The sequence below is a fragment of the Rhipicephalus sanguineus genome, chromosome 1, assembly GCF_013339695.2.
Source record: "Rhipicephalus sanguineus isolate Rsan-2018 chromosome 1, BIME_Rsan_1.4, whole genome shotgun sequence".
Classification (NCBI taxonomy): Eukaryota; Metazoa; Arthropoda; class Arachnida; order Ixodida; family Ixodidae; genus Rhipicephalus; species Rhipicephalus sanguineus.
Window position 1 is genome coordinate 280,477,653 of NC_051176.1, and position 24,342 is coordinate 280,501,994.

Genomic DNA, 24,342 nt, shown 5'->3' on the forward strand with positions numbered 1-24,342 from the left:
GCGTTGCGACTTCGCATTGGACATGGTCCTGTTGGTTGTTTGTACGTCCATATTTTCTGAGACGTGTTCACGAACTGAAATGAAAAAAATATATTAAAAAAACTCTCAGGGTCCTTTATGCAGTCGCCCAAGACGACAGAAGGCTTTCTAGGCGAATTCCAGTCGTCTTAGGCGACGTAGACGCGGCCGCAGCTGGAAAGAAGTTTATAAACCACACATGATCGCGCATACGATTATGCACATGAATTGATTGTTAGCCCAAAAGTGAGTAGTCCGCCCCACTTTGGGACCTCCAACTAGAGCACTGCACGGGCCGTGATTTTCGGCCCGGCCCGCCCGGGCCCGGACCTCGTTCAAGTTTACCCGCCCGAGCCCGCCCGGTGATTCAATACGCGACCCAAGCCCGGCCCGAACCCGAGAAAAAATTTCGCCTACCCGCCCGCCCGGCCCGACGGCAGATCAGGCCCGACAGAGGCCCGAGAGCCAATAATATAGGTGGTGTTGCCAGAACGTAGAATCTACAGCAAGTGTTTTAAGTAGCAAATATCTACTCTTTGTTGGCGAATATTTCGCTAACAATTCTACTTTAACCTACGGTAATTTCGTGTAAAAAGGGGCTCACGGTGGAAAGAGATGAGTGGAAATACTGGGCACAATGAACGTTTGTTCGGCAATGGTATACTATAACTTTTTTTTTCTAGCTAATGCAATACGGATCATCAGAGCGTTTTTGTAGCAGATATTGTAGCACGGAAAGTGATTTGCAGATGAGTTCAGTTTCGATAAGAATTGCAATAAAAAGAGAGGAGACAGAGAAAACAACACCTTATTGTGCTTTACTGAAACATAAAACATGCTCTAACGACAAAGCCAATCGAGCACCCTTTCGGATATGTAACACCTGTCTTCAGCATGGCAGCACCTTGCCACAGCAAGATGGAGGAGAAAAGCCTAGTTTATTACCTTGCTGTATGTACACTAATCTAGATAAAAGAACAAACCATGTGCACCACGTTACTTTTAGAAATTCGTATAGGCAGCCGAAAGGACGAAAAAATATTTGTGGTAGCATTTTTTTCATATATCATATATATTTCATATATAACCAGGGCTATATAGAGTCCACAAGTCTTTTCTGGCATATTTTTATAGTTTATTTCTTCACGTGTTATTGTTCAAAAATCAAACTATCTAGATTCCGGCTTTAAGCACGCCATCCACCGTTGTATCACATATCTTGTCGCGCTAAAGTTTCTTGCACTGCATGCGCTAGCCGCAGGGGTGCACATCTGCCTTGCCAATGTGAAGGCGTCGGCAGTCGTTCTTAACTTCCACCACTGGAGCAAATTTAGGATGTCTTGTGGACATCTGCAGAATGAATACTAGTTAAAGGGATCCGACACCGACCAAATGATTTAAAAACAAATGTATTGACGTTTCGGCTCCCCCACGGGAACCATGTTCACAATAAAAGATCGGCACAGCAGTTAGCCTTTTTAAGCGCGGCGCATCACGTGACCAAGACACCTGGCGTACATCGGACGAAGATTACCCTCGTTGCGATTAAGGGTGTGCGGCGTAGTTTGGATGAACAGGGACTCCGCTTGGTCCTTGCAATCCATGATTCTTGCTTGGAGCAAGTGCCGTTCCGCCTTGGAAACAACGCTCAGTCCAAATCTCGTCGACACAGGCCTTTGAAGACGCAACGAGGGTGGGATCAGTCCCTGGGACTTGCAGGCAAGGTTAACTTCAGATTCCTGTTGAATGCCAGAATGCGTGTCGTCAGGAAACGTACCGGCGAATTTCAGTAATCACTTGCTGGCCGTACGTCTGTCGCAAATGGATGAAGTTGAGAGTATGATGGAAACCCGTCTGGCCGGGATGAAACATACTAGTTAAAGGGATCCGGACACCGACCAAATGATTAAAAACAAATGTATTGACGTTTCGGCTCCCCCACGGGAACCATGTTCACATAAAAGATCGGCACAGCAGTTAGCCTTTTTAAGCGCGGCGCATCACGTGACCAAGACACCTGGCGTACATCGGAGAATATTACCCTCGTTGCGATTAAGGGTGTGCGGCGTAGTTTGGATGAACAGGGACTCCGCTTGGTCCTTGCAATCCATGATTCTTGCTTGGAGCAAGTGCCGTCCGCCTTGGAAACAACGCTCAGTCCAAATCTCGTCGACACAGGCCTTTGAAGACGCAACGAGGGCGGGATCAGTCCCTGGGACTTGCAGGCAAGGTTAAACTTCAGATGCCCGTTGAATGCCAGAATGCGTGTCGGCAGGGAAACGTACCGGCGAATTTCAGTAATCACTTGCTGGCCGTACGTCTGTCGCAAATGGATGAAGTTGAGAGTATGACGGAAACCCGTCTGGCCGGGATGAAACATACTAGTAAAGGGATCCGGACACCGACCAAATGATTTAAAAACAATGTATTGACATTTCGGCTCCCCCACGGGAACCATGTTCACAATAAAAGATCGGCACAGCAGTTAGCCTTTTTAAGCGCGGCGCATCACGTGACCAAGACACCTGGCGTACATCGGAGGAAGATTACCCTCGTTGCGATTAAGGGTGTGCGGCGTAGTTTGGATGAACAGGGACTCCGCTTGGTCCTTGCAATCCATGATTCTTGCTTGGAGCAAGTGCCGTTCCGCCTTGGAAACAACGCTCAGTCCAAATCTCGTCGACACAGGCCTTTGAAGACGCAACGAGGGTGGGATCAGTCCCTGGGACTTGCAGGCAAGGTTAAACTTCAGATGCCCGTTGAATGCCAGAATGCGTGTCGTCAGGGAAACGTACCGGCGAATTTCAGTAATCACTTGCTGGCCGTACGTCTGTCGCAAATGGATGAAGTTGAGAGTATGACGGAAACCCGTCTGGCCGGATGAAACATACTAGTTAAAGGGATCCGGACACCGACCAAATGATTAAAAACAAATGTATTGACGTTTCGGCTCCCCCATGGGAACCATGTTCACAATAAAAGATCGGCACAGCAGTTAGCCTTTTTAAGCGCGGCGCATCACGTGATCAAGACACCTGGCGTACATCGGAGGAAGATTACCCTCGTGTGATTAAGGGTGTGCGGCGTAGTTTGGATGAACAGGGACTCCGCTTGGTCCTTGCAATCCATGATTCTTGCTTGGAGCAAGTGCCGTTCCGCCTTGGAAACAACGCTCAGTCCAAATCTCGTGATTACTGAAAGCAAGTGATTACTGAAATTCGCCGGTACGTTTCCCTGACGACACGCATTCTGGCATTCAACGGGCATCTGAAGTTTAACCTTGCCTGCAAGTCCCAGGGACTGATCCCACCCTCGTTGCGTCTTCAAAGGCCTGTGTCGACGAGATTTGGACTGAGCGTTGTTTCCAAGGCGGAACGGCACTTGCTCCAAGCAAGAATCATGGATTGCAAGGACCAAGCGGAGTCCCTGTTCATCCAAACTACGCCGCACACCCTTAATCGCAACGAGGGTAATCTTCCTCCGATGTACGCCAGGTGTCTTGGTCACGTGATGCGCCGCGCTTAAAAAGGCTAACTGCTGTGCCGATCTTTTATTGTGAACATGGTTCCCGTGGGGGAGCCGAAACGTCAATACATTTGTTTTTAAATCATTTGGTCGGTGTCCGGATCCCTTTAACTAGTATGTTTCATCCCGGCCAGACGGGTTGCCGTCATACTCTCAACTTCATGCAGAATGAATGTAGCTGTGCAGCTTATCCCTTCATTTCTATCGTCCCCGAACGTCGTCACACTCTTCAGTATCACTTATAAACTCCTCTTTGAGCGCCTCTGCTTGCAGTTTTAAGCAGTGTATGTTATGCACGGCTTGCACTGCGCTCTTCTTTTCTTCCGTATCATAATACTCTATGCCTTCCTAACGATGTTGTACTGGTAGAAGGTGACCACTGCACTACGCGGGTAGGACTGGCAAGAGGTGGACGAAGCTATTTCGATCTATTTTTGGTGTTCGTTACAGTCTGGTAATAAAGGCGCGAGTAAGCTTCTCGACGCTTACTCATTGGATGCCTATAGTTCGAGGTGAAATGACATCACCCGGCACGGAATTCGTAATTGTCTTTTTTCAAGCCTGATATTTCGTCAAGCGAATATATTTCGCCTCACGCCTTATGCTGTTTGAACCTATGCCGTTCCTGCACATTCCAACGGTGTTGTGGCAGTGTCATATGCTTCTCACACTATACCTGTATAGCGCAGGGGACCCAAACACGCAGCCCGTGGGCCTCTCCTAAAGGCCCACGGCCCGCACATGACTGTCTTCATCCGAATTTTTCATTTTCGTTATAAGTATGTACTTAAGCTACACAGCCATGAGAAGTCTGAAGCTTTTTTATTGTGAGGCAACCCTTGCGGCCACCATGTGTTGATACCTAACCGTGAAACAAAACTCTATATTTCAAAATCGGCGTCCTGATTTTAGTCATGTTGAAGATAGGTATTGATATGTTGTTGGATTTCTGCCTCCAAATACCCTTCAAACGACCTATATGTGACATATGGGAAAGCTCTTCTTTTAAATGGCAACGTTAGCTGACATTTGGTTCGACCAGATGCCAGATGCCATGGCCGGATTCAGGCGTGGCCGATCGGCAACAGACAACGTTGTTGATCTCGTGGCATATGTCGAACACCAGAAGACCTGTAAGAGACTGTGTGCTGCTCTGTTTCTAGACGTCAAGGGGGCTTATGATAATGTCTCCCATGAAGCCATCCTGAGTGCATTAGAAACAGTAGGTCTTGGTGGCAAGGTATATATGTGGGTGTGCAGCTACTTGCAGAGAAGGTCGTTCTACGTCACCACGGAGAATGGCCCGACAACTGAGTATTACAGTAGCCGAGGAGTCCCTCAAGGAGGAGTTCTAAGCCCTACGCTTTTCAATCTAACCCTCATTGGACTGGTCGAAAGCCTACCAAGCACCGTAAAGCTTTCTATCTACGCTGACGACATCTGCATTTGGACTTCAGGTGTGACACGGCTTCAGCTTCGCGCACGCCTTCAGAACGCAGCCACAATGACGTCCTGCTACCTTCGTAAACAAGGCCTGGAAGTGTCTTGCGGGAAATGTGCAGTGGTAGCATTCACGAGGAAGCCAATGTCTGCGTATGGTATATAAATTAACGGAGACCTGATATCATTCAGCAGAAGCCACAGGTTCTTGGGAGTCATGATTGACAGAAATCTGTCTTGGACTCCACACGTAAACTACTTGAAGAAGCGGCTCACTGCTATATGTCACATGTTCAGATTCCTTGCAGGAAAAAAAATGGGAGTGCCGATACCATCTATGTTACAACTGTACAGGGTTCTCTTTATTGGATTCCTACGGTACAGTTTGCCTGCAATATCGAACACCGGCAAGACTAACCTGCGCGCGATTCAGAGCATTCAAGCCCAAGCTCTTAAGATATGCCTTGGGTTACCCCGCAGCGCGTCAACGGCTGAAACCATTGCCATCGCGCAAGACTACTCAATCACGACACACATTATCACCGAGACAATGCGTACGTACCTCAGGCATTATGCCAGGACCCCTTCCCACCATCTGGAGAGCCTAACTGCTGAAAGGCCCGGACGACATATAGTGCCACTGTCGGCAAGCATCGCTCGTCATTTACTGCGGGGTACGCACCTGCGTCAAAGCCAGTGTTCCTTCCGTGGTGCTTGAGCCGCCCACGAGTTCACCTAACGGTTCCGGGAGTGCGGAAGAAGTCAGACCTACCGACACATGCACTGAAACAATTGAGCCTACTCCTACTCTACGAAACTACGGTAACCACGTCCACATCTATACGGATGGCTTGACTACGTCGTCCAGTTCTGGTGGTGCGGTGGTTATACCATCACAAGGGATAACTCTGCGTCTTAAAACTTCACATGCGACGACGTCTACGGCGGCAGAACTCGCGGCTCTGCGCAGCACACTAGAATTTATTGACACTGAAAGACCAAGCAATGGGCTGTGTTTTCTTATTCAAAACCGGCGTTACAGTGCCTGCGGTCAGTTCTCCGACGAGGATGCCACAACAGTTGACGTATGAAACCGTAAAACTTCACCACCACGTAATTCGAAAAGGCCACGATATTGACTTCCAGTGGTTACCTGGCCACTGTGGAATCAGTGGAAATGATTCCGCCGATCACGCTGCTCGCGCATCACACCAGGAAGCAAACATTGTCCCAATTATGCTTTCAAGGACAGACGCTGCAAGGCAGATTCGACAACTGGCCCGCAGTCTCACACTTACGGAGTGGAACGCACCAAGCATCAGACATACCAGACTACATCAAGTGAACCCTTCACTGCAACTCCAACCTCCATCGGGCCTTCATCGACGCGAAGCTTCGCTTCTCTATCGCCTTTGGTTGGGAGTTGCTTCTACGAAGGCATATACAACGTTAATCGGAATGACGGACAGCGCGGCGTGTGATGTTTGCGGCACCGAAGAAGACATCGAACACCTGCTGTGCCACTGCCCTCGTTTTTCCTCGGAGAGACAAGTACTGCCCAACGCACTGCGGCGACTGGATGATCGGCCAATTTCCGTGCAGGTGCTACTACAGCACCGTCCACATCTCTCGGCGGCCCACAAGGCAGTGAAAGCACTCTTGTGTTTTTTGAGAACGACGGGCTTATGCGAACGCCTCTGACTTGTGGTGCAATCCCGCACGCTGTAGTGAATGCACTGCATCTCTTCTCTCTCTCTCTTATTTTTTTTCTCTTTCCTCCCTTCTATTTCTCGTCTTTCTATTCCCCTTCCCTGACCCCCCAGTGTAGAGTAGCCAACCGGAAGTGTTTCTGGTTAACCTCCCTGCCTTCTCCTTTTTCTGTTTCCTTCTTCCTGGTTCGACCTAGCTCCTCTAACGCCCCCCCCCCCCTCCCCCGCACTTTAAGCTGCGTTACTGTCCTGGCCCTTGCCGGAGTAAATTTTCGTGAATGCGGCCCATTAACTGAGGTGGGTTTGAGACACCTGATATAGAGAAAAAAGGCGAAAGTGCAAATATTAACAAATTGGGCACACCAAGCAGGCTGTGCACGTCCATATCGCGTCACATGACCACTCGGGGCCGTGACGAAGCCGCGGAAAAAGAATGTCTCTGTATAGGAATTCTATGTCACGAGATTGTGTGCAGTCCTTTCGTTTTAGTGGAGGGCTGGAAACTTCAAAAACGTTTCCTCGCTATGGAGCTCTATAATCGCTTTTGCGATAAGTTACAGGTGTATATTTATTATATCACATTTATTACTGTGATTACAGAATAACATTTGGGATATAAAATCATAACGAATGCAAATAAAGCACGGAATAACGACATGTTAATTATATAAGCGCCTGGTATATCTTCTTTTAGCTCGCCCGTTTAAGATAAATCAAGTAGCCCCATATGCAAGGAGCAAAAGAAGTTCAGTACTTGTCTCTAATAAAATTTCTCTAAACAGCTTGCCCCACATAAAAAAGCGTTTTCTTTTTCGAGAGAAAATGTGAAACGTATATGTACGTATGCACAACGTATGTGGAACAAATATGAAGGGGCACTAGAAAGAAAAACAATTTCTCTATTATCAGTAAATTACTCTTTAGCAATTCCTAAATCACCACGTTCGCCGGGACAAGAGTCTTGGTAAGTGAGAAAAAGCGCAAAAAGGTAAATGCGGGTGGCGACGCCCGCTTTAAGTTCGCGTAGCAGACATCGTGACATCTTATATTCTGACGGCGTCTAATGGGGTTTACGTAGTTCCTAATCACTAAAAATGAAGTACGTTGACCTCTGAGGGGGCCATAGACTTAACATACCAAGTTTCAGCAAATTTTATAGAGCCAATGTCCCCAAATACGACAAATACAGTTTGAAATCCGTGGTGTCGGGCTCGGATATTTCGGCGCGAAATTTAAAAAAATAGAATTTTGACCTTGATTTTCTCGTCTGATAATAAAATTACCATGGTGAAATGTATGAGATTCGAGTTCTTAGACATCAGTTTATCAGTCTGAACCGAATCAGTGCTTCACTATAGTGTTCATTTAAGAACCCAGCAAAGTCCAAGCCCGGCCCGACCCGAGCCCGCGACCTCAAACCCGGGCCCGGCCCTAAGCCCGGAGCTTCAGGCCCGAGCCCGGCCCGGGCCCGCCCTGAGAACTACTTTACCCGGCCCGTGGGCCGGGCCGGGCTCGGGTTTTCGGGTAGGCCCGAGCCCGTGCAGTGCTCTAATTTGCGCCTTTATTACCAAACTGGAACGAACTTCGAAATAGATTGAAATCGCTTCGTCCACTTCCTGCCTGTACTACCCGCGTAGTCCGATGGTCACCATGTACCAGTATAACATAGTTGGGAAGACATACACCATTATAACATGGAAAAAAGAGCACGGCACAAACCGTCCATAACATACACTGCTGAATCCAGCAAGGAGAAACCCTCAAAGAGGATATTTAAGGATGATATTGAAGAGTGGCTTGACGTTAGGAAACTAGAGAAATGAAGGGATGTGCTGGACAGCTACGTTAATTCTGCAGAGCTGCACAAAGGCATCCAAAAATTGCTCCAGTGGTAGAAGTCTAAGCACAATGAATGACTGCCGACGCCTTCACAATTTGCAAGGCAGATGATGTGTGCCCCTGCAGCTAGCGCACAAAGTGCAAGAAACTTTAGCGCGGCAGGATATGCGATGCAACACCACAAGGTGTGTTAAAGCTGGAATCTCTTTATAATTTGACTTTCTTTGTTGCACACCCCCGCCACGGTGGTCTAGTGGTTATGGCGCTCGACTGCTGACCCGAAGGTCGTGGGATCGAATCCCGGCCGCCACGGCTGCATTTTCAATGGAGGCGAAAATGTTGAGGCCTGTGTGCTTAGCTTTAGGTGCACGTTAAAGAACCCAGGTGGTAAAAATTTCCGGAGCCCTCCACTACAGCGTCTCTCATAATCATATGGTGGTTTTTGGGCGTTAAACCCCAGATATTATTATTATTTTTTTGTTGCACAATAATGTTTAAAGAAATAAACTGTAAACTATGCCACAAAAAACTTATAGAATGACTGTAATACTAGCAGTGGTGTGATATATGAAAAGAATGCTACGACAAATAGTTTTTTTTTTCTTCCTTTCGTTTTTATACGTCTTTCGAAAAGTGCAGGTGGTGCATGTGGTTCGTTATAATTTTTATCTCGGTTAATGTATTTACAACGAAGGTAATAAATTTGGCTTTTTTCCTGTATTTCTCTTGTTGTGGAAGGTTCTGGAGGCGTGGTGTTCCCTAGTTGTCTTATCTAGAATCAGGCAATGCAGAGGCCGAATCGTATTTATTTTCATTATTTGGTGCAACCAATGTGGTTTCGAGAACACTTTACATGCGAAAGCAAAAGACGCTATTTGCTCAACCTTTCCTCCACCTCCAACTTCTGTGGAGGCCCAACTGATGTGACGTATAAGGGCGCGATCCCTTTCGAGTCTGGAGTACCTAATCTGCCCCATCAATGTATAAGAACATCTCAAATTTCGGACACTGAAAATCTTCGGCGTCCGTTTTTTTCGGACTTTCTGCCCAAATTTCAGGTCCGAAACAGCATTAATTAAAGCCCCCACCTCTGCCGCGTCTATCATCTCATAGGTTCGAGCCAGTGCTTTCGTGAGTCAATCTGTTTGCGGCTGTAGCAGAGTCCGAAAGGCAGCTTTGCCGCAATGCCAGAGTGTGGTGGGGTGAAGCATATTGAAAATCTGAAGGTGCCACTGTCACGGCTCAGTGCGGCGATGTCTTTACGGATAAGCACCGGAAATGAACGGAGGCATGATGGCGGCAAGCGGCAAACGCGGCCAACCCTTATGCTAAGCATCTTCAGCTAACTTCTCAGTAGTACATGTGACCTGGCACAGTGGTATGCGTATAACCTGAACGCACCGCGCCGTCGCTCATGCAGCCTCTTGGTGCGAGACCGCTAAATGCACCGCATTGACACGTTGCCTTCATGAATGGAAGAAGCTTGCCATTGCCGCGCCCGTTCATGAACGGAGTGGGCATCACGAACACTTTCATGACAAACGCATGCGTACGGTACAGCAAGTGCCCCAGCAGTGACGGCGTCAGCTTGGTGATGTGCTGCACACAACTAGGAACGATTGGCTTCATGCAGCAGCAAATGTTGCGTATCGGTGGAGATTTGGCGATGCGTGTGCGCATCGTTTACGTGTGCACACGTATCGGGAAAAGCCGGACGAGTCGTCAGCTCTTCCGTGTCATCGTTTCCAAGCGCTCTGTGGGAGAAAGCCGTAATCTATTAGACGCTTTGCTGGTATCAGTGGCGGTCATCACGAGACGCAAGTTTGCAATTGACGGTTGGCACGTAGTCAAGTGGGGTTCGTGGCAGTTACCGAATGTATTCACGAGAGCCTGGGCGCACACCAAAATGCCTGATAAGTGCACTGAGAGGCATTAAAGGTATTTTGGACGTGGCTGTGGCGATTTGACTGCTTGAGTGGAATAATAAAAAAAAGCATGAAATCGTTTTTTCGGACTGCCTGATTTTCCGGACGATTTCACAGTCCCTAGAGAGTCCGAAAAATCGGACGTTGACTGTATTTATCTTCCGGAAGTTCGAATAGTCAAATTCCAGTGCAAATCAGATTGAGTAGCAAACACTATTCGAAAAATATTCGGAAGTTCGAATATTCACACACCCCTAATAGGAAGCTTTCTGCACCTCATGTGGTTTTGCAGTGCTTCCGGGATTGACCCGCCTTTGACCAAGCAACATCGTTGTGTGATAACGTCATCATACGACGTCAGAAATTTTGGCGACATGATGTCATGAAGATGCCATAAGGGTGATGTCACCACGTGATGAGTTTTTGCATCACTCACCTTGATGCCGACATTAGCTTTTCGCATTTGATAGGCAATCTAAGGAATCGCCTTAAAAAGACAACATAGTAAAAGTTGCAGTCTTACTATTGTGAAATCCATAGTGATCCAATAATTATTTTGTCTGCTCCAAACCTGCTCCAAAACACAATTTTTTCTGCACCAAACCTGCTCTTAAACACAGTTGCTTCTGCTCCAAATCTGCTCCAAAACAGCTTTTTTCGTGCTCCGAAAATTGCTCTAATCCTAAGCTTGTTGGACCACCACTGCCCATGCTGTTCCATATTCTAGTGCACATTGTTTGGTGAGCTATTTCCTTGGGTCACTCAGTGACCCAAGTTTACTCAAATGCGGGTTTACTGTTGTATTCATTATATTTTGTAGGGTTTCCTTTTTAGCTGCAAAGAATCGGAACACAATCGATATGTTGCTGAAGTCACTGCACACTCCTTATAATAGGCTGCACTTGCTTAATTGACACATTAGCAATTAGGACAGTAATGTTCGAGGTAGAAAATTTATTATGGTAAGCAGATTCAGCTAGATTCAGCTATTACTGACAGCTCACAGGAGCTCATGTCGCTTTCTACTTACCTTGTTTACTTAGTTCTAACGTACACATTTTTGGAAGTTGAGTTGAATAAACTTTATTTGTCCAACGGTTGTTATTGTGCCCGGGGCTAGAACTTAATGAAATAATGAAATTTTTGCTTGAGTAGTGTATGAATCCAAAATTATGTAATAGACGCACACTGTTAAGATTAGTAATATTACTGTAATGCAATCCAACCCACCGGTTGTCTGCAGTTGGGGTGCTATTCTGGGCACCCAAATCCTGCAATATTATCACTTCTGATTGCCCAAGAGGGTGGCTAGACTGGCTTGTTGTCGGTGCTTTAAAATTCTAACATTGCAGTATGGTCAAGATGCAACAAATTTTCCTCTTTGTTGCTGAGAATAAAGTGTCGTTTCTCTCAGCTGCCATAATGGTTACAGTCCTCAACCAGGGTGTCGGAACGAAATGTTTTTCATTTCGGTTTTAGTTTCGTTCCAGCGCAAAAAGTTCCGTTCCGTTTCTGTTCCGGAACGAAAAAAAAACGTTCCGTAACGGTTCGTAACGTTTTTTTCTTTTGTGTGAAAAAAAAAATGAAGGTAAGGCAATCCTAAAAAAACATTGGATTTGTGATGTAGTTACTTGCCCTCCTCTTAAGAAAGTGAGACAAGGGTAAAACACGTTCTTCAGAGGAGCGGAAGTAACTGTACCACGTATTCCTACCAACTAGCACAAACCAGTATTCATTTCAAAGTCATAGTATTTATTTTCTCACAAGACAAATACGAATTTTTTTAGTGGGCTCAGTGCTTTGTGTCAAGGGAGTGAGCACGATCTCAGAAGCAGCACGTCATTGAGTGTACTCTGTGATGTGCGAGACCGCTGTTCTGATAAAAAGATGTCACAGCAAAAGCTGGAAAAGCAGACTTTGTAGAGCCCTTTGTTGTCTCTTGGGGCAACTAATACAAGTACACATGCAAGGTACCCACTACGACATAAATCATCGCAATTTTTCTGACGTCCCCTCATGGGAGGCCTAGGCCCGGCCACTTAAACCTGCTGGTTTCTCCTAATAAAGTTTATTCCTCCTCCTCCTCCTTTTTCTGACGTAGCGAAGTTCCCACTATGCCATTTTTCGTCATTCTTCGGAGAACTGCGGTACCCGCTACACATCTGTAAGGCATTATCTGCACTTACAATTTGTTTTTCCCTTCGGTATCTGCTTGGATAATGCATTTGTTTGTACACTAACTTATGCCTCGCTTTGTAGTAGGCGCGTTCCTTATAAATGTACCGTGCTTGTAATCAGCCAAGCCATTTTAAAAATACTGCTTTATTGTTAATTTGCGAGGCTCTGACTTACTAACGTTTGAAGTTTGAAAAACAGCACGTAGAAAAAACGTGCTCTATTTTCGGAAAAAGACGTAATTCCATTCTCATTCCATTCGGTGCAAAAGGCGCTTAATTCCATTCCATTCCTCAAGGCGTGTCCCCATTCCATTCCATTCCGGGGTGGCGAAAATATGGAATGATTCCGGAGTCATTCCAATTCAGGAGTGGCAACTCCGCCACACTGGTGGGAAGCATTAAACCACACACTCTTTGCGCTATTAGCATTGTGTGATGACTGGTTGTCATTTTACTCTTCTGCCACGCTATATTACATATGTTAACGCGATTCCTTGCCCGACATGACGCCTGTATAGAGTATTTTTGCGATGGAGTTACAATCACCAGCGTGGCACTGTGGTGGAAGACCCGACTGCCACGCAGAGGGCGCGGATTAAAATCCCATCCGATCCTAGAATTTTGTTTCTCATTTAATTTTTTCTTATATCACGCGATAGTGATCACGTACACCGACGGCGGCGGACAACTGTGGCGCCAAAATCGGCTGTCATAACAGCTTTCGCTGTAACAAACTTCAGCGCCGACAATGCCCTCTCCACTTTGGCCTGCTTGACAGGCGCACAAAAGTCCACTTGCGTTAATATAAACATCTCTGGTTGTCACTGTTTTTGTTTTTCGCACAATTTCAACATATCTTTGCCCTGGAATTCCTGTCTGAGATACGTTCTAATACTACACCCTGAGATATGCTCACATTGCATGAGCTCAGTTCCGAATTACGAAATTTTCTCGTGAACCGCAAAACGATTGAAAAAATTTCGGTTTCGCCATGGAACGAAATAATAGATAAAGTTTCGGTTGCGTTTTCGTTCCGGTCAAAAATATCTTTTTTTTTTTTTTTTTCGTTTTTCGTTTTCGGTTTTCGTTCCGTTCCGACACTCTGTCCTCAACTGCTGATCCAAAAGTCACGGGTTCGATTCCAGTAGCGGTGGTTGCATTTCTATGGAGGCGAAATGCTAGAGGCCTGTGTACTTAGATTTCGGTGCACGTTAAAGGACCCCAGGTGGTCAAAATTTTCGGAGCCCTCCACTACAGCGTGCCTCATAAGCATATTGTGGTTTTGGCACACGAAATCCCAGATATTACTACTATTGTCGTTGGTCTCACTTTTATTATGACAAATCTCGTGAATGAACAGACAAGGGCAGTAAATTTTTCTTTTCCATTCCGGGTCATAAAAATTCGAGTGCATATTACACTCAAAGTTTGTTAGAATCTAACAAATGCAGTAGTATGTCTGTTTTCGCTTATACATCCTGCAAACATAAACAAAATGCACCCAACTCAAGTGCTGACGGTACCACCAGTCAGCAGATCAGTGCATTTTACGTTCCATTTTTGTGTTGGTTTTATTGAGCACTAATTTGTGTCATTTAAACTAATAAGTTCAAAATAAAGTACTAACCATGGAAATTTATATTGTGATTGAAATGAGCAACATATATTTTTCAGCGTTGTAGTGTGTTAAAGATGTTTTGTAATTCCTTTCTGTAGACCTGTGGTGCAAGTTTATTTGATCTATTACTATTTTATGAATGCATTATTGCATGTATTGTGCCTTTATGACCTTGCTGCTTTATTACAGCTTCTAGCCTAGCAACTGTCCAGATTATTTCTGGTGAAATGAAATGAATTGGAAAAAAACACCGGATTATTTTACTGCATGTCCCCTTGCTAGAGTGAACTGAATCGAGCAATTTGGCTATGTTCTTATAAAATCACTTCAAATTGTTCAACCTGCTGCATTTCACTGTTAATACCTGCACTAAATTCCATTAAATAATGGAATGTCGCTTTGGACGACTTGAAAAAAATAAAAAGAATTAAATGCCTAAATTGTGTAATTTGACAGTTCCAAATAACTGCCTGGCTTGCATAGTTTCTATGAAACGTTGTCAAACAAACATTATTTCATGCGAACTCACGGAATTTGCACAGATTAATGACATATTTGAATATGACATTGCATAACCATTGCAGACACAGTGAATTGAAACCCTAATCATAAAAAACAGGTATTAAAGAGTGAATAAAAACGTTGGAACCCCATGCATTCAAGTATTTAGAAGAATTCAACAACTGACCAAATACAATAATTTAATACACATTTCATTTGCTAGCACACATACATTTGAATGCTCACAAGCTAAATTCAAAGTATTGCAGCATCTGTCATCCGTGGCCGGGCACCATGCTGATGCAGAGCTTTATTCTGAGAGGCATGAAGAAAGTGCAGTGCCTTGTGAGCTTCATGTGGTCTGCTAGAACTCTCTGGGGAATGTGACTGGTGGCATGCCTGTTTGATTGCACCTCGCATTACCCTGAGTGCATTGCAGTAACATGAAAGGGCACATACTTTGGGTCAAAGCTGTGTAAGGTTATCCATTGTGCCTTTGTCATGATTATATATGCCTATTCCACTTAGCTGTTGCTGCCTTTTTTTTCTTGTAGTAATGCAATGCCGTTTTCGGAGGCTGGCAATGTGAAGATGTGCTGTCGCTCTTTCCAGGATGATGAGTCATCAGTGGAGTTTGCCAACCGAGTCAAGTCTAAGATTGCTGAGCAGGGTGGCCTTCTCGACCTAAACTGGGATGGCTTGCTCAAGCGCACCTATGTCAAGCGGGAGTGGAAGGAGCAGCAACAGAAGGACTTCAGCCAACGCCTCAAGCTGATGTGAGCCTCAGCAAGGAAAGGGACTGTTCGGGCACACATGTACATAGCATGGGTTGGCTTAGTTTCTACGCTGGGCCCTTTCTGCTACATGCCAACCAGTGAGAGCGGTTCAGCAGAGGTGATAGTTTATTCATGTGGAGACAACACTATGTACAATCATTGTGATCAGTTCTGTACTCAGGCCATGTATATATAATGCTGTTCAGCGTTTGGCATAGCTTGCTAGGCAGGTGACAACTGCTTGCAGGTTGGTTCAAACTGTGATAACATGTTGGCCTTTAAGAGGGAAAAAAAAAAAAAAAAAGATGAGGCAGCACCTGCCGAGTTGTTGCTGATGGAATGAGACGTGCTATCTCGAATACCTCAATAAAGTTATGTTTTGGCTGCACAAAACAAATCTGCTGTGCTCATGGCTAAAATGTGATGTATGATAATTACTACAAGATGTGATGAGGCTTGCATGCAGGCTGTTGAAGTGCCATTGTACAACACAGAAATTCACTTTCATTCTCGGTGAATGGAAGTCAGTGACTTTCCAAGAAACTAAAATGCACACGATGACTTGCACACCAGTCTGCCTGGACATGGCATCAAGGCTGCTCAAGTGCAACTAGAATAGTTTGTTCTTTGGAGTGTCCCCACTTCTACGATGGCCCTTGGAAAGCAGTGCTAGGAAGTGGACTTCTTGCGAAAGTAGTTCAGTATCCTTTGCCAGTGGGATATGTTACGGAAGGACACTGTGGGCTTGACACTTGGAGCGGGACCAGAGTCTGTGGTGTGTGAAGAATCTGTTGTCTGCTGCTCGGCTGGCTCCCGGCCGTGTTTGTTGCGCTTCTTGAGCTTTTTGTACTTGTTACGCACCAAGTGTGATTTGGTGTGGGAAATCATGGCTCGTTTGAGTTGCACAACAATCTCCACAACAGCCTTGGCCACTTCGGTCGGTGTTGCTTCTTTCTCAGACAGGACAGACCACTTCTCTTCAGTGATGCCATGTGGAGTCTAAAGAAAATGTGCAGCCAGAAAAAAAAAGAACACAAGCAGACGTAGATTAGAAGTCACTCTTTGCAGAAGGAATTTCGTACTGCTCTCACCTCTAAGATCTTGAGAGGCACACCAAACTGACCACCAGCTGCTCCTCCAGTCGAGACTACAGGCACAACAAAGTGATCACTCCAGACGAATTGTTCAACCTCGTGAGCTGCACAAGGACCACCTGAAACGCAAGCATTGTACCACTATTGTATCTCCTGTTTCCCATGTCCATTTCGTAAAACTTCTACAATAACAGGATGATAATGATACTTTACTGCCTTATTAGTGATTATTTACATATTGAGCAGGCAAGAACTCATCACTTCTAACAGTTCTTCAGCAAGGGAGCATTAATGACAAAAAGTTGCTACAGTCAAACTTCAATATGTTTATCTCGTGTTAAAAGCTTGTAAAATATTGATACCTCTAAGACTGCAATGTGAGAGTTTAGCATCATCATCGGTTATAATGTGCAAAAATGTTCAGACATTGAAACTGCTGTACCTGTCTTGGATAATGCTCAAACCAATTGGGAGAGGATAGCTGTAAGACTTCTACCCATGTGGCTTGAACTCAACTGTATGGAGATATAACTGAAAGTTGCTGTGCAGCAACTCAGAAAGTGCGAGTGACTTGATAAATGGAGTAAATTAATGGTTTGAGAAACACTTAGGGAATTCGATGCGGAACTTCCCTTTGTTTAAATGCTATGAATTTTAGGTCTAGCATGTCATATGTTGATGCAGTTATCCTGTAGCAACAATGAAGAAAATTGAAGGTAAAGGTTAGAAGGTGTAGTGAAGAGCTTTGTGTTAAGTTGCAATGCACAGCAGGAAGTTCTCATAATGCATGCTAAGCCAGTCTGTGACAAACCCTTTTTCTGCAAAAGTACAGAAAAGAAGTTTCTCTAGAATTTCTTCAGTGCCTTCCTTCAATGTGTCATTGAACAGGGGAGTGTAAAAAGGCCATATAAAGTACTACAACCTTGTAATGCTGCTTTTCGAAGATGCTGGCAAGAGCTTTTTGTAGTTTGCAAAATCCGTAAGTTTTGCTGTGCTATAGTACTAAGTTTCTCTGTCTTCCTCCCGAGTTCAACATATTGAAGTTTGACTGCAGCTTGTTGAGGACTGGTGTTGATGATTTATGTACTTTTTTCTGCTGAATTAAATGTGAGCATCTTACTGTATACTAGTGTGGATAATCTGTGTAAATGTGGAACACTGTGTCCGTACTACTGTTTAAAAAGCAGGTGTGACAGCCTGTGGTAGGTGCACACCACTCTCTGTCACTGATGCACGCTGTCTCACCTTCTACCACGATGCAGGTGTCAAAAGCACGTGCCACTGCACTTTCACGCTCTTTAACTGAATTCCCAAGGAACAGGTTTCGCCCATAGTTGACTGCTGCGAAAGAACCATCACTGTTTTGCTGCACTTTGCCAGTGAAAATCTGTAAAAGACGAACTAAAGTTAGTTTTCCGAAAATAAACTTCAGCTAAGCAGTTTTCAACCTTGTCATCTCGCTTTGGCAGTATGTGAAAGACTCGAGGGTCAGTGTGACCATTGTTGACTCGGCATTCGTGAAACATCCTTGCTACTACATCAGGTGCACCAAAAAATCCTCCTGTCACAACAGCCAGGTTTGGCCTCTTCGCAAGCTCCTTGCCAATCTCCCTGGGGATTAGAAGTAGAAAAAAAAAAAAAGGTTATCATTGGCAGAAAGATGGTGTGAAGCAGTTGTTCTATAAGTTTTGTACTAATGCCCTAACATAATGTGGAATTCTGCTCATTTCATGGCGAGGAAAGGCTATTTTTGATGGTATTCACTGAGTGTGCACTACTACTTGTAACAAGAACATTGTACTGAATATTATAACCTCCAGCATTGCAGCAAGTGCCGGTGCAATTAAGTACGATCAGCGGACTGCAGTTGGTGTATATGTTGATCATTGCCAGGTGCTATTTTTGTCAAACTAAAGCTGAAGCAGCACTTTGCGCTTGTAGATTTTGACCTGGCTTTCACTGGAAGCAAGGAATGATAGAAGCTATGTACTGTGGCATGTGTGGATATGGATGACTTATTTGCACAGGGCATTCAAACCTAGCCGAAGTGGCTGTGGATATCGGGCACATCTGGTGGATACAGCATTATATTCAATTTGGGATAAACAATGCTTAGTTTCATACTACTGGAAGTGGGTCCTACTTACACATGGCAGGTGGATTTGGTGCTTACTGCATGTGTCTATATTGTGTTGTTTTCTTGCTTGTGACTACCTGCCAGTTACTCACAGCCACGGAAGTATGAGTGCATGGTTCCCGATAACCCTTTGCATTTAGCATCACACAGCGCTTCTGCCATTGACATTGTATGTTCATTTAAAAATATAAACATGGTAGCATTTAAAAGGAAATATCTCTTGCGTCTGTTTGTGGTCAGCACCTCTGGTCAATGTACTCAGTGGCCTTGCTGTTTTCTCTTTCTTTTTACTAATATCTTTGTCATGTTTGTTTACACATTGGGTCTAGCAGAAAAATGCAGCTGCCTGGCCTTTTGAATTTCATGCACTTAAGAAATGTAAAAATTTAGTCCTCCATCCAGTTCTTATTGGCAGTCTTTTTTGTTAGTATAGTAGGTTCGACATAATGACCATAGTCCTTTACCTTATTTTTGGTAGGGGTAGCACCTTTTTGCTACAGTGTAATGCCCTTATTCTCTATTCAGTGATCAACTTATTGTCTCTTGCTGTCCTCGTAAATTAAAGATGTATTGTGGGGGGTTGTAGACATGAACTGTAGCAGTGGAACGAAAGGTGCATAAAGCTTAGTATGCCGCCTTTCTAATTTCCCTGCTTTAGTTCATGAGACGGCATTCTTTTCAACTTTTTTTTTTGCTTGCATGAGCATGAAACATGCTGAGTGCATATGTGTGCATATGCACAACTATGCATAGGCACAAATCATGTGCATTTCACCTGGGCCATATTCTGACCTTCATCTCATGACACACTGCCTAAAAGCTTTGTGTTCTTGTTGGCCAAAGCAGGAAAATCGTGTGCTAGTTGAAATGACACACAGTGTGGTAAAAATTACTGTAAAAATTAGAATGGCAAAAATTGTTAGATATGAAAAATCAATTTATAGGAAAAATTTGAGGAATTAAAAAACACCCGGTAGTGCAGTTTTAAAAGGTCCTGTGTTCAGCTACAACTTATTTGCAAGTACCTTGCAAGCGTCATCAATTTAGTGAGGGGGTTGTCTATCACAAAGAAAAGGATGCTGACTTCAATGAGAAGCTGATTATGTTAACGTGGTTAATGAACAAACATTGCACTAGCAAATAAATATGTGCACATTAAATTAAGCAAGAGGAAAATAAGATAAGGCAACACTTTGTGCACAGTTGACATTCTTAGAAAGTTAGTTATTCATCATGGATGACAATGTCAGTCTACTGTATGCTCCATAACATTTAAACTCAGTGACCTGCCAGCGACCCTGGGTGTCGCACTTGTGCAAGTGGAACGTAAATGTAATATTGATTGGAATACAGTGTTAACAATTTGCATGATTACAGTATGTTTATTGTACTCGCTAAATTAAAATGGGGATTTAAAGAACTTTCTTCATATTGCAACTTTTCATTTTTCATTGTCAAGGCAAGCAAGTATGCATGCACGTGTAACTAAGCTAGCACAGCCATTTCTGCTGCATCAGTCAATGAGCACATGCTGCCATTTGGCAAATGACCATGTTGGCTGAGGTTGGAATATAAACCCTGTATTCTCAGGTACAAGGAGCAGCAACAAACCATACCACAGTGCCCTGTAGGTAATGTGTGTGTTTACAAAGCATGCATTTGAAGAACTAGGGGGCCTCTGGAACAACATATATTTGATATGGGCATTCTTGTGTATGTTGTTGCCTTGTTGAAAACAGGCCACTGGAAATGTCACTGCCATTGCCTGTGCTAAACTTGAACAAGGCATTATAGCTATGGGCTGTGACCTTCTATGTAGGGATTTCATAAAAACTTGGCTAAATGAATAACCTGGTTCCATGATATGCTGCATTATCATTTCATTGGTGAGAAGTTTTCCATTGATTTTGCACATGTTTCATGTACATGTTGGAGAGGAAAGGTAAAGGCACCTTTGAAGCAGCGACTATAGTACACCAGAGAGGCTTGTGACATCTCAGCAATCAGGATGACTTGTCCAGGACTGTGGAAGCTCAGCATTGGTGGGCCAGAATGATACCATGTACTCCTTTAGTTGCTTCATTGTGCATTTACCTTTTTACTTGTTGCATTTTTATGGGGATTTCTAGTGAAATTTGGGTTTTTCCACCATGTGTGGCTGCTTTTAAGTGTGGAAGGTGTTTTCATTTGGTGATTGTGCGACTTAATCAAAAATGCCACAATTGCTTGAATGTTTGAAAGTGCAGTGGACAGTTCTTTAGTTCCCATGACATTTCTGCCTTTACTTGTTGGGTGTGTATGACTGAAATAAATGGTGTAACGCACTTGCATATTTCGACTGATCTTGTTGACTGCAGCTTGCTGCTCCCAGCAATGTACACGCATGTTTCCAGATTTGGGATTTCCTTCTTGATGAAACTGACCTGCAAATACCAGAAAAGAAATTTGCATATATTGGGCCATATATTAACTGTTTACAGAGGTGGCTTAAGCTACTTAAAAGTGGTATGCTATTCACCAGGCATTGCATTGTGGCTTCTGCAGCAGCATCCTTCGGGGTTTCTGAAGTATCAGGGCTTGTTGCACGCCTTATCCGGATCCTCAATATGTTTTCAAACTCTGGGTTGTCCCTCTGGAAAGAAATATTATGGACTGCATGTAGGTTTTGAGAAGCTTGCTTCAGAAGCTTGATTTCTTAAATTTTGTTTCCACTTCAGAAGTGTAGCAAAGCTCCCACAATAATCCTGTACTTTAGTTGTAATCACCTAAAAGAACTTTTATATAATTTCGCATATGACATGCCTTAAATGAATAAATGAATAAATGAAGGCCTTTGCCTGTGAGATCAAACAGAAAAAAAGTCAGTGGCATTAGTGCTAGAGTGTTGGCACCACATTGTTGGGTAATTTGTGCTGCTGGAAGTTAATGGGACACAGGTCCCATGAAAAAGCTGTGTTTGCACACAGTCTGTGCCTGCAGCAACTGCCTTGTAAACTTTTACACTGATTATGGTACATGATGTGCAGTGAAGTCCATAAATGTGCTACTGTGGCCAACCTCATAAGAGCAGCAGAGCACTTTCTACTGCAGAAAAATTTGACGCTCAAGAAGTTTATTTGGCATGTGACTTGTTGAATTCAGTATGTGAAAAGGTTTATTGGCAGTGCGTTACTATGAGCGAGCGAGCAAAGTGTTGGCGATACTGCAGGACGGAGGCACATCTTCTTCCAAATTGTAACTCAAAATTAATGAAGCACACTGTATCCAAAGACCATGAGAAAACTGTAAAATGATGTTGTGCACCTGAGAACCTTGTCCTAAAGGAATTTGTAATTCCTTTAGGCAGTGTGAAAGACTGTTGTGGCTCTTGCAATTACAGAAGCACATAAACCAATAACTTAAAATTTGCAGTTTAGTTTCATCTATAGCAGGTCAATTTTATGGTTAACAACTTATTTGTTGCAGTTATTATTAAAACAGCTCCTCATGGCTTTTAGTTAGAGCCAAGGAATTTTGGGACTAACTAGAAACTAAGATGAGCTATTTTAATAAGTGGTCGTTATAGAAAACACACCAACTGGCTATAGGATGGATAGTTGGGCAAGTTGGTATCGTCACGTAATTCTGTTGTACAGTCAGAGGACAAAGATCGGAAAAAGAGTTAGTACTGAACCTCAACTGAAGATTTATATTTTGCTTTGTGTTGTCTTTTATGCTTTGTTAACCTTTGTATTAGTCCACATGTTTCTTGGTTTCTATGTGGGTTGCAATCACTTGTACACACTATTTCTTCAATAAAATCTTCAGCTGAGGGTTAGTGTAAAGTTCTGAGTTTTCTTGTCTATGCCTTCATATTTTCGGGCTACAACAGAATTATGAGACTAACTGGCTCACCCTAGCTTTCTAAACGCTAGTGGCACTTGTCAGTAAAGGTGAGCAGCTACTTACCGAAATGATGTCATTGCCCATCAGTGATGTAAACCAGCATGGAATTGGGCAGTCATCACACTTGACTAAAACTACATGCTTCCTGTGTTCAATATAGAATACCTGGAATAATTTGCTTTCAGTTAGTGCTGTGGAAAGTAATGTTGGGTACTGCAACTCACCTGTTGTTCAGAGGTGCGTGATGCTGTGAATTCTTTTGTAATCAAAACAATGACAACTTTGGCCTGAACAGCTTTTTGTTGGAATCGAGTCAGCTTCTCGAGTTTCTCTCCCGCAAGCATAGATACAACACTCGCATCACTAGCCTGTGATGTAAGGCGGCACACTGAACGACCTTCTGTGACAGAATATGTGGCATATCCTGTGAAGAGGAAGGTTTGCATTTGTGAGACGTGAAAAATTCGTGACAGTCAAATGGGCAGTCTTTGGTGGATGGCATTACTTACCAGGTGCTTCTTGCTCCCTAAGCGAACTTAGCCGCTTGTGTTCCAGGATGCGGTTGTTGGCCTCTCTGTATGTGTCGCTAAACACACGTTCACCTTCTGGAATGGGTGCAAGCTCCCGAGGTGTGTTAGGGTTGGTAGGAATGCTTTCCGTGTCTGAACAGCTATCTCTTGTTTCATTCAGCTCTGTTGTGCTCCAGACTCTGAAACCATCTTGCTCAAGCATTCTTGCAATAACTTGTGCCTGCGATAGAGAGAGAAAGAGAACAACTCTATTACAATAAAAAGGAACCACTTTGCCTGGAAACATTTTTGCAGAAGCAGATGAGCAGCACGCCTACCATCTCCTTTTGTTTTGGATGTGCTGTTATCACAATGAGCTCCTTGGTCTCCACAGGTTCGAGTGGCTCTGCTGCAGAAAGGGCAGCGGTTGCTTCTGCTGGAGAACCGAGTCGCATAATTGACTGCTCGTCAACGGTGGCGAGAGTGCTTAAGTGCGAAGATCTTTTGATCTGCAACCAAGAACCAACATGTTGGGCACTGTTGGAACACAAAACTGTCTCTCTCTTACCTTTAGGCTAGATGTCTTGCTTCGACGTTCGGCAATTTGTTCCTTTTTGACTGTCTGCCTGTAACGTTCAGCAATCTCTTTGGCAACTCTCTTTAAATTAGTTTCATCCCACACTCTGTAGTCATATTTATAACCCTCTCCTGTGGGAGTAGAGCCAGTAGGTGCTCCAAGATCAGGGCACTGATCCATTGGCCGGTTTTGCTTGCCCTGGCCAGTCTCATGTTCTGAAGCCTTCCAAGCTGCAATGTACTGAGTGGATGCAAATTGAATAGCAAGGCACTCTGGTGGCCAGGTCTCAAGGAAGTTGACGGGGATTATCACTTTGTGAAGCACGTCTGCTAGTTTGACCTGCATGGGAAAAAGGATGTAGCCATTAGAATATGTATGCACATTCCGCAACATAGCATGCTTTTGCCATAAATACTTGCCTCTCGATTTGTCCATTGTGTCTTGCCATACATGGGACTGATTAGAGGCACAAATAAGTGACACTCGCTCACTGCGTAATTGAGCGCATCCTGCCAGTCACTTCCAATCTTGATCTCATCGATGTCCTAAGAGATCATGTATATACAGCATCACTACAAATGCTGAAGTCACTTCTATGAAAAAAAGAAAGAA

The 24,342-nt window shown here is 44.2% G+C and overlaps 2 protein-coding genes across 2 annotated transcripts in view; one reads left to right on the forward strand and one right to left on the reverse strand.

The window, feature by feature from the left end:
- The window catches only part of LOC119379107 (glycerol-3-phosphate acyltransferase 4), a 40,889-nt gene extending 19,800 nt beyond the window's left edge, over window positions 1-21,089 (forward strand). The window contains exon 12 of the mRNA XM_037648286.2: window positions 15,365-21,089. Within this exon, the coding sequence (XP_037504214.1) occupies window positions 15,365-15,532 (168 nt within the window). The 3' untranslated portion in view covers window positions 15,533-21,089. The remainder of the gene's footprint in view (window positions 1-15,364) is intronic.
- Window positions 14,936-24,342, reverse strand: part of LOC119379105 (uncharacterized) — a 78,892-nt gene continuing 69,485 nt past the window's right edge. Inside the window, 12 exon segments of the mRNA XM_037648285.2 lie at window positions 14,936-16,527; window positions 16,620-16,741; window positions 17,868-18,009; window positions 18,071-18,233; window positions 21,085-21,182; window positions 21,278-21,391; window positions 22,708-22,809; window positions 22,869-23,068; window positions 23,154-23,394; window positions 23,492-23,662; window positions 23,722-24,069; window positions 24,150-24,275. Coding sequence (XP_037504213.1) covers window positions 16,198-16,527; window positions 16,620-16,741; window positions 17,868-18,009; window positions 18,071-18,233; window positions 21,085-21,182; window positions 21,278-21,391; window positions 22,708-22,809; window positions 22,869-23,068; window positions 23,154-23,394; window positions 23,492-23,662; window positions 23,722-24,069; window positions 24,150-24,275 — 2,157 coding nt within the window. The 3' untranslated portion in view covers window positions 14,936-16,197.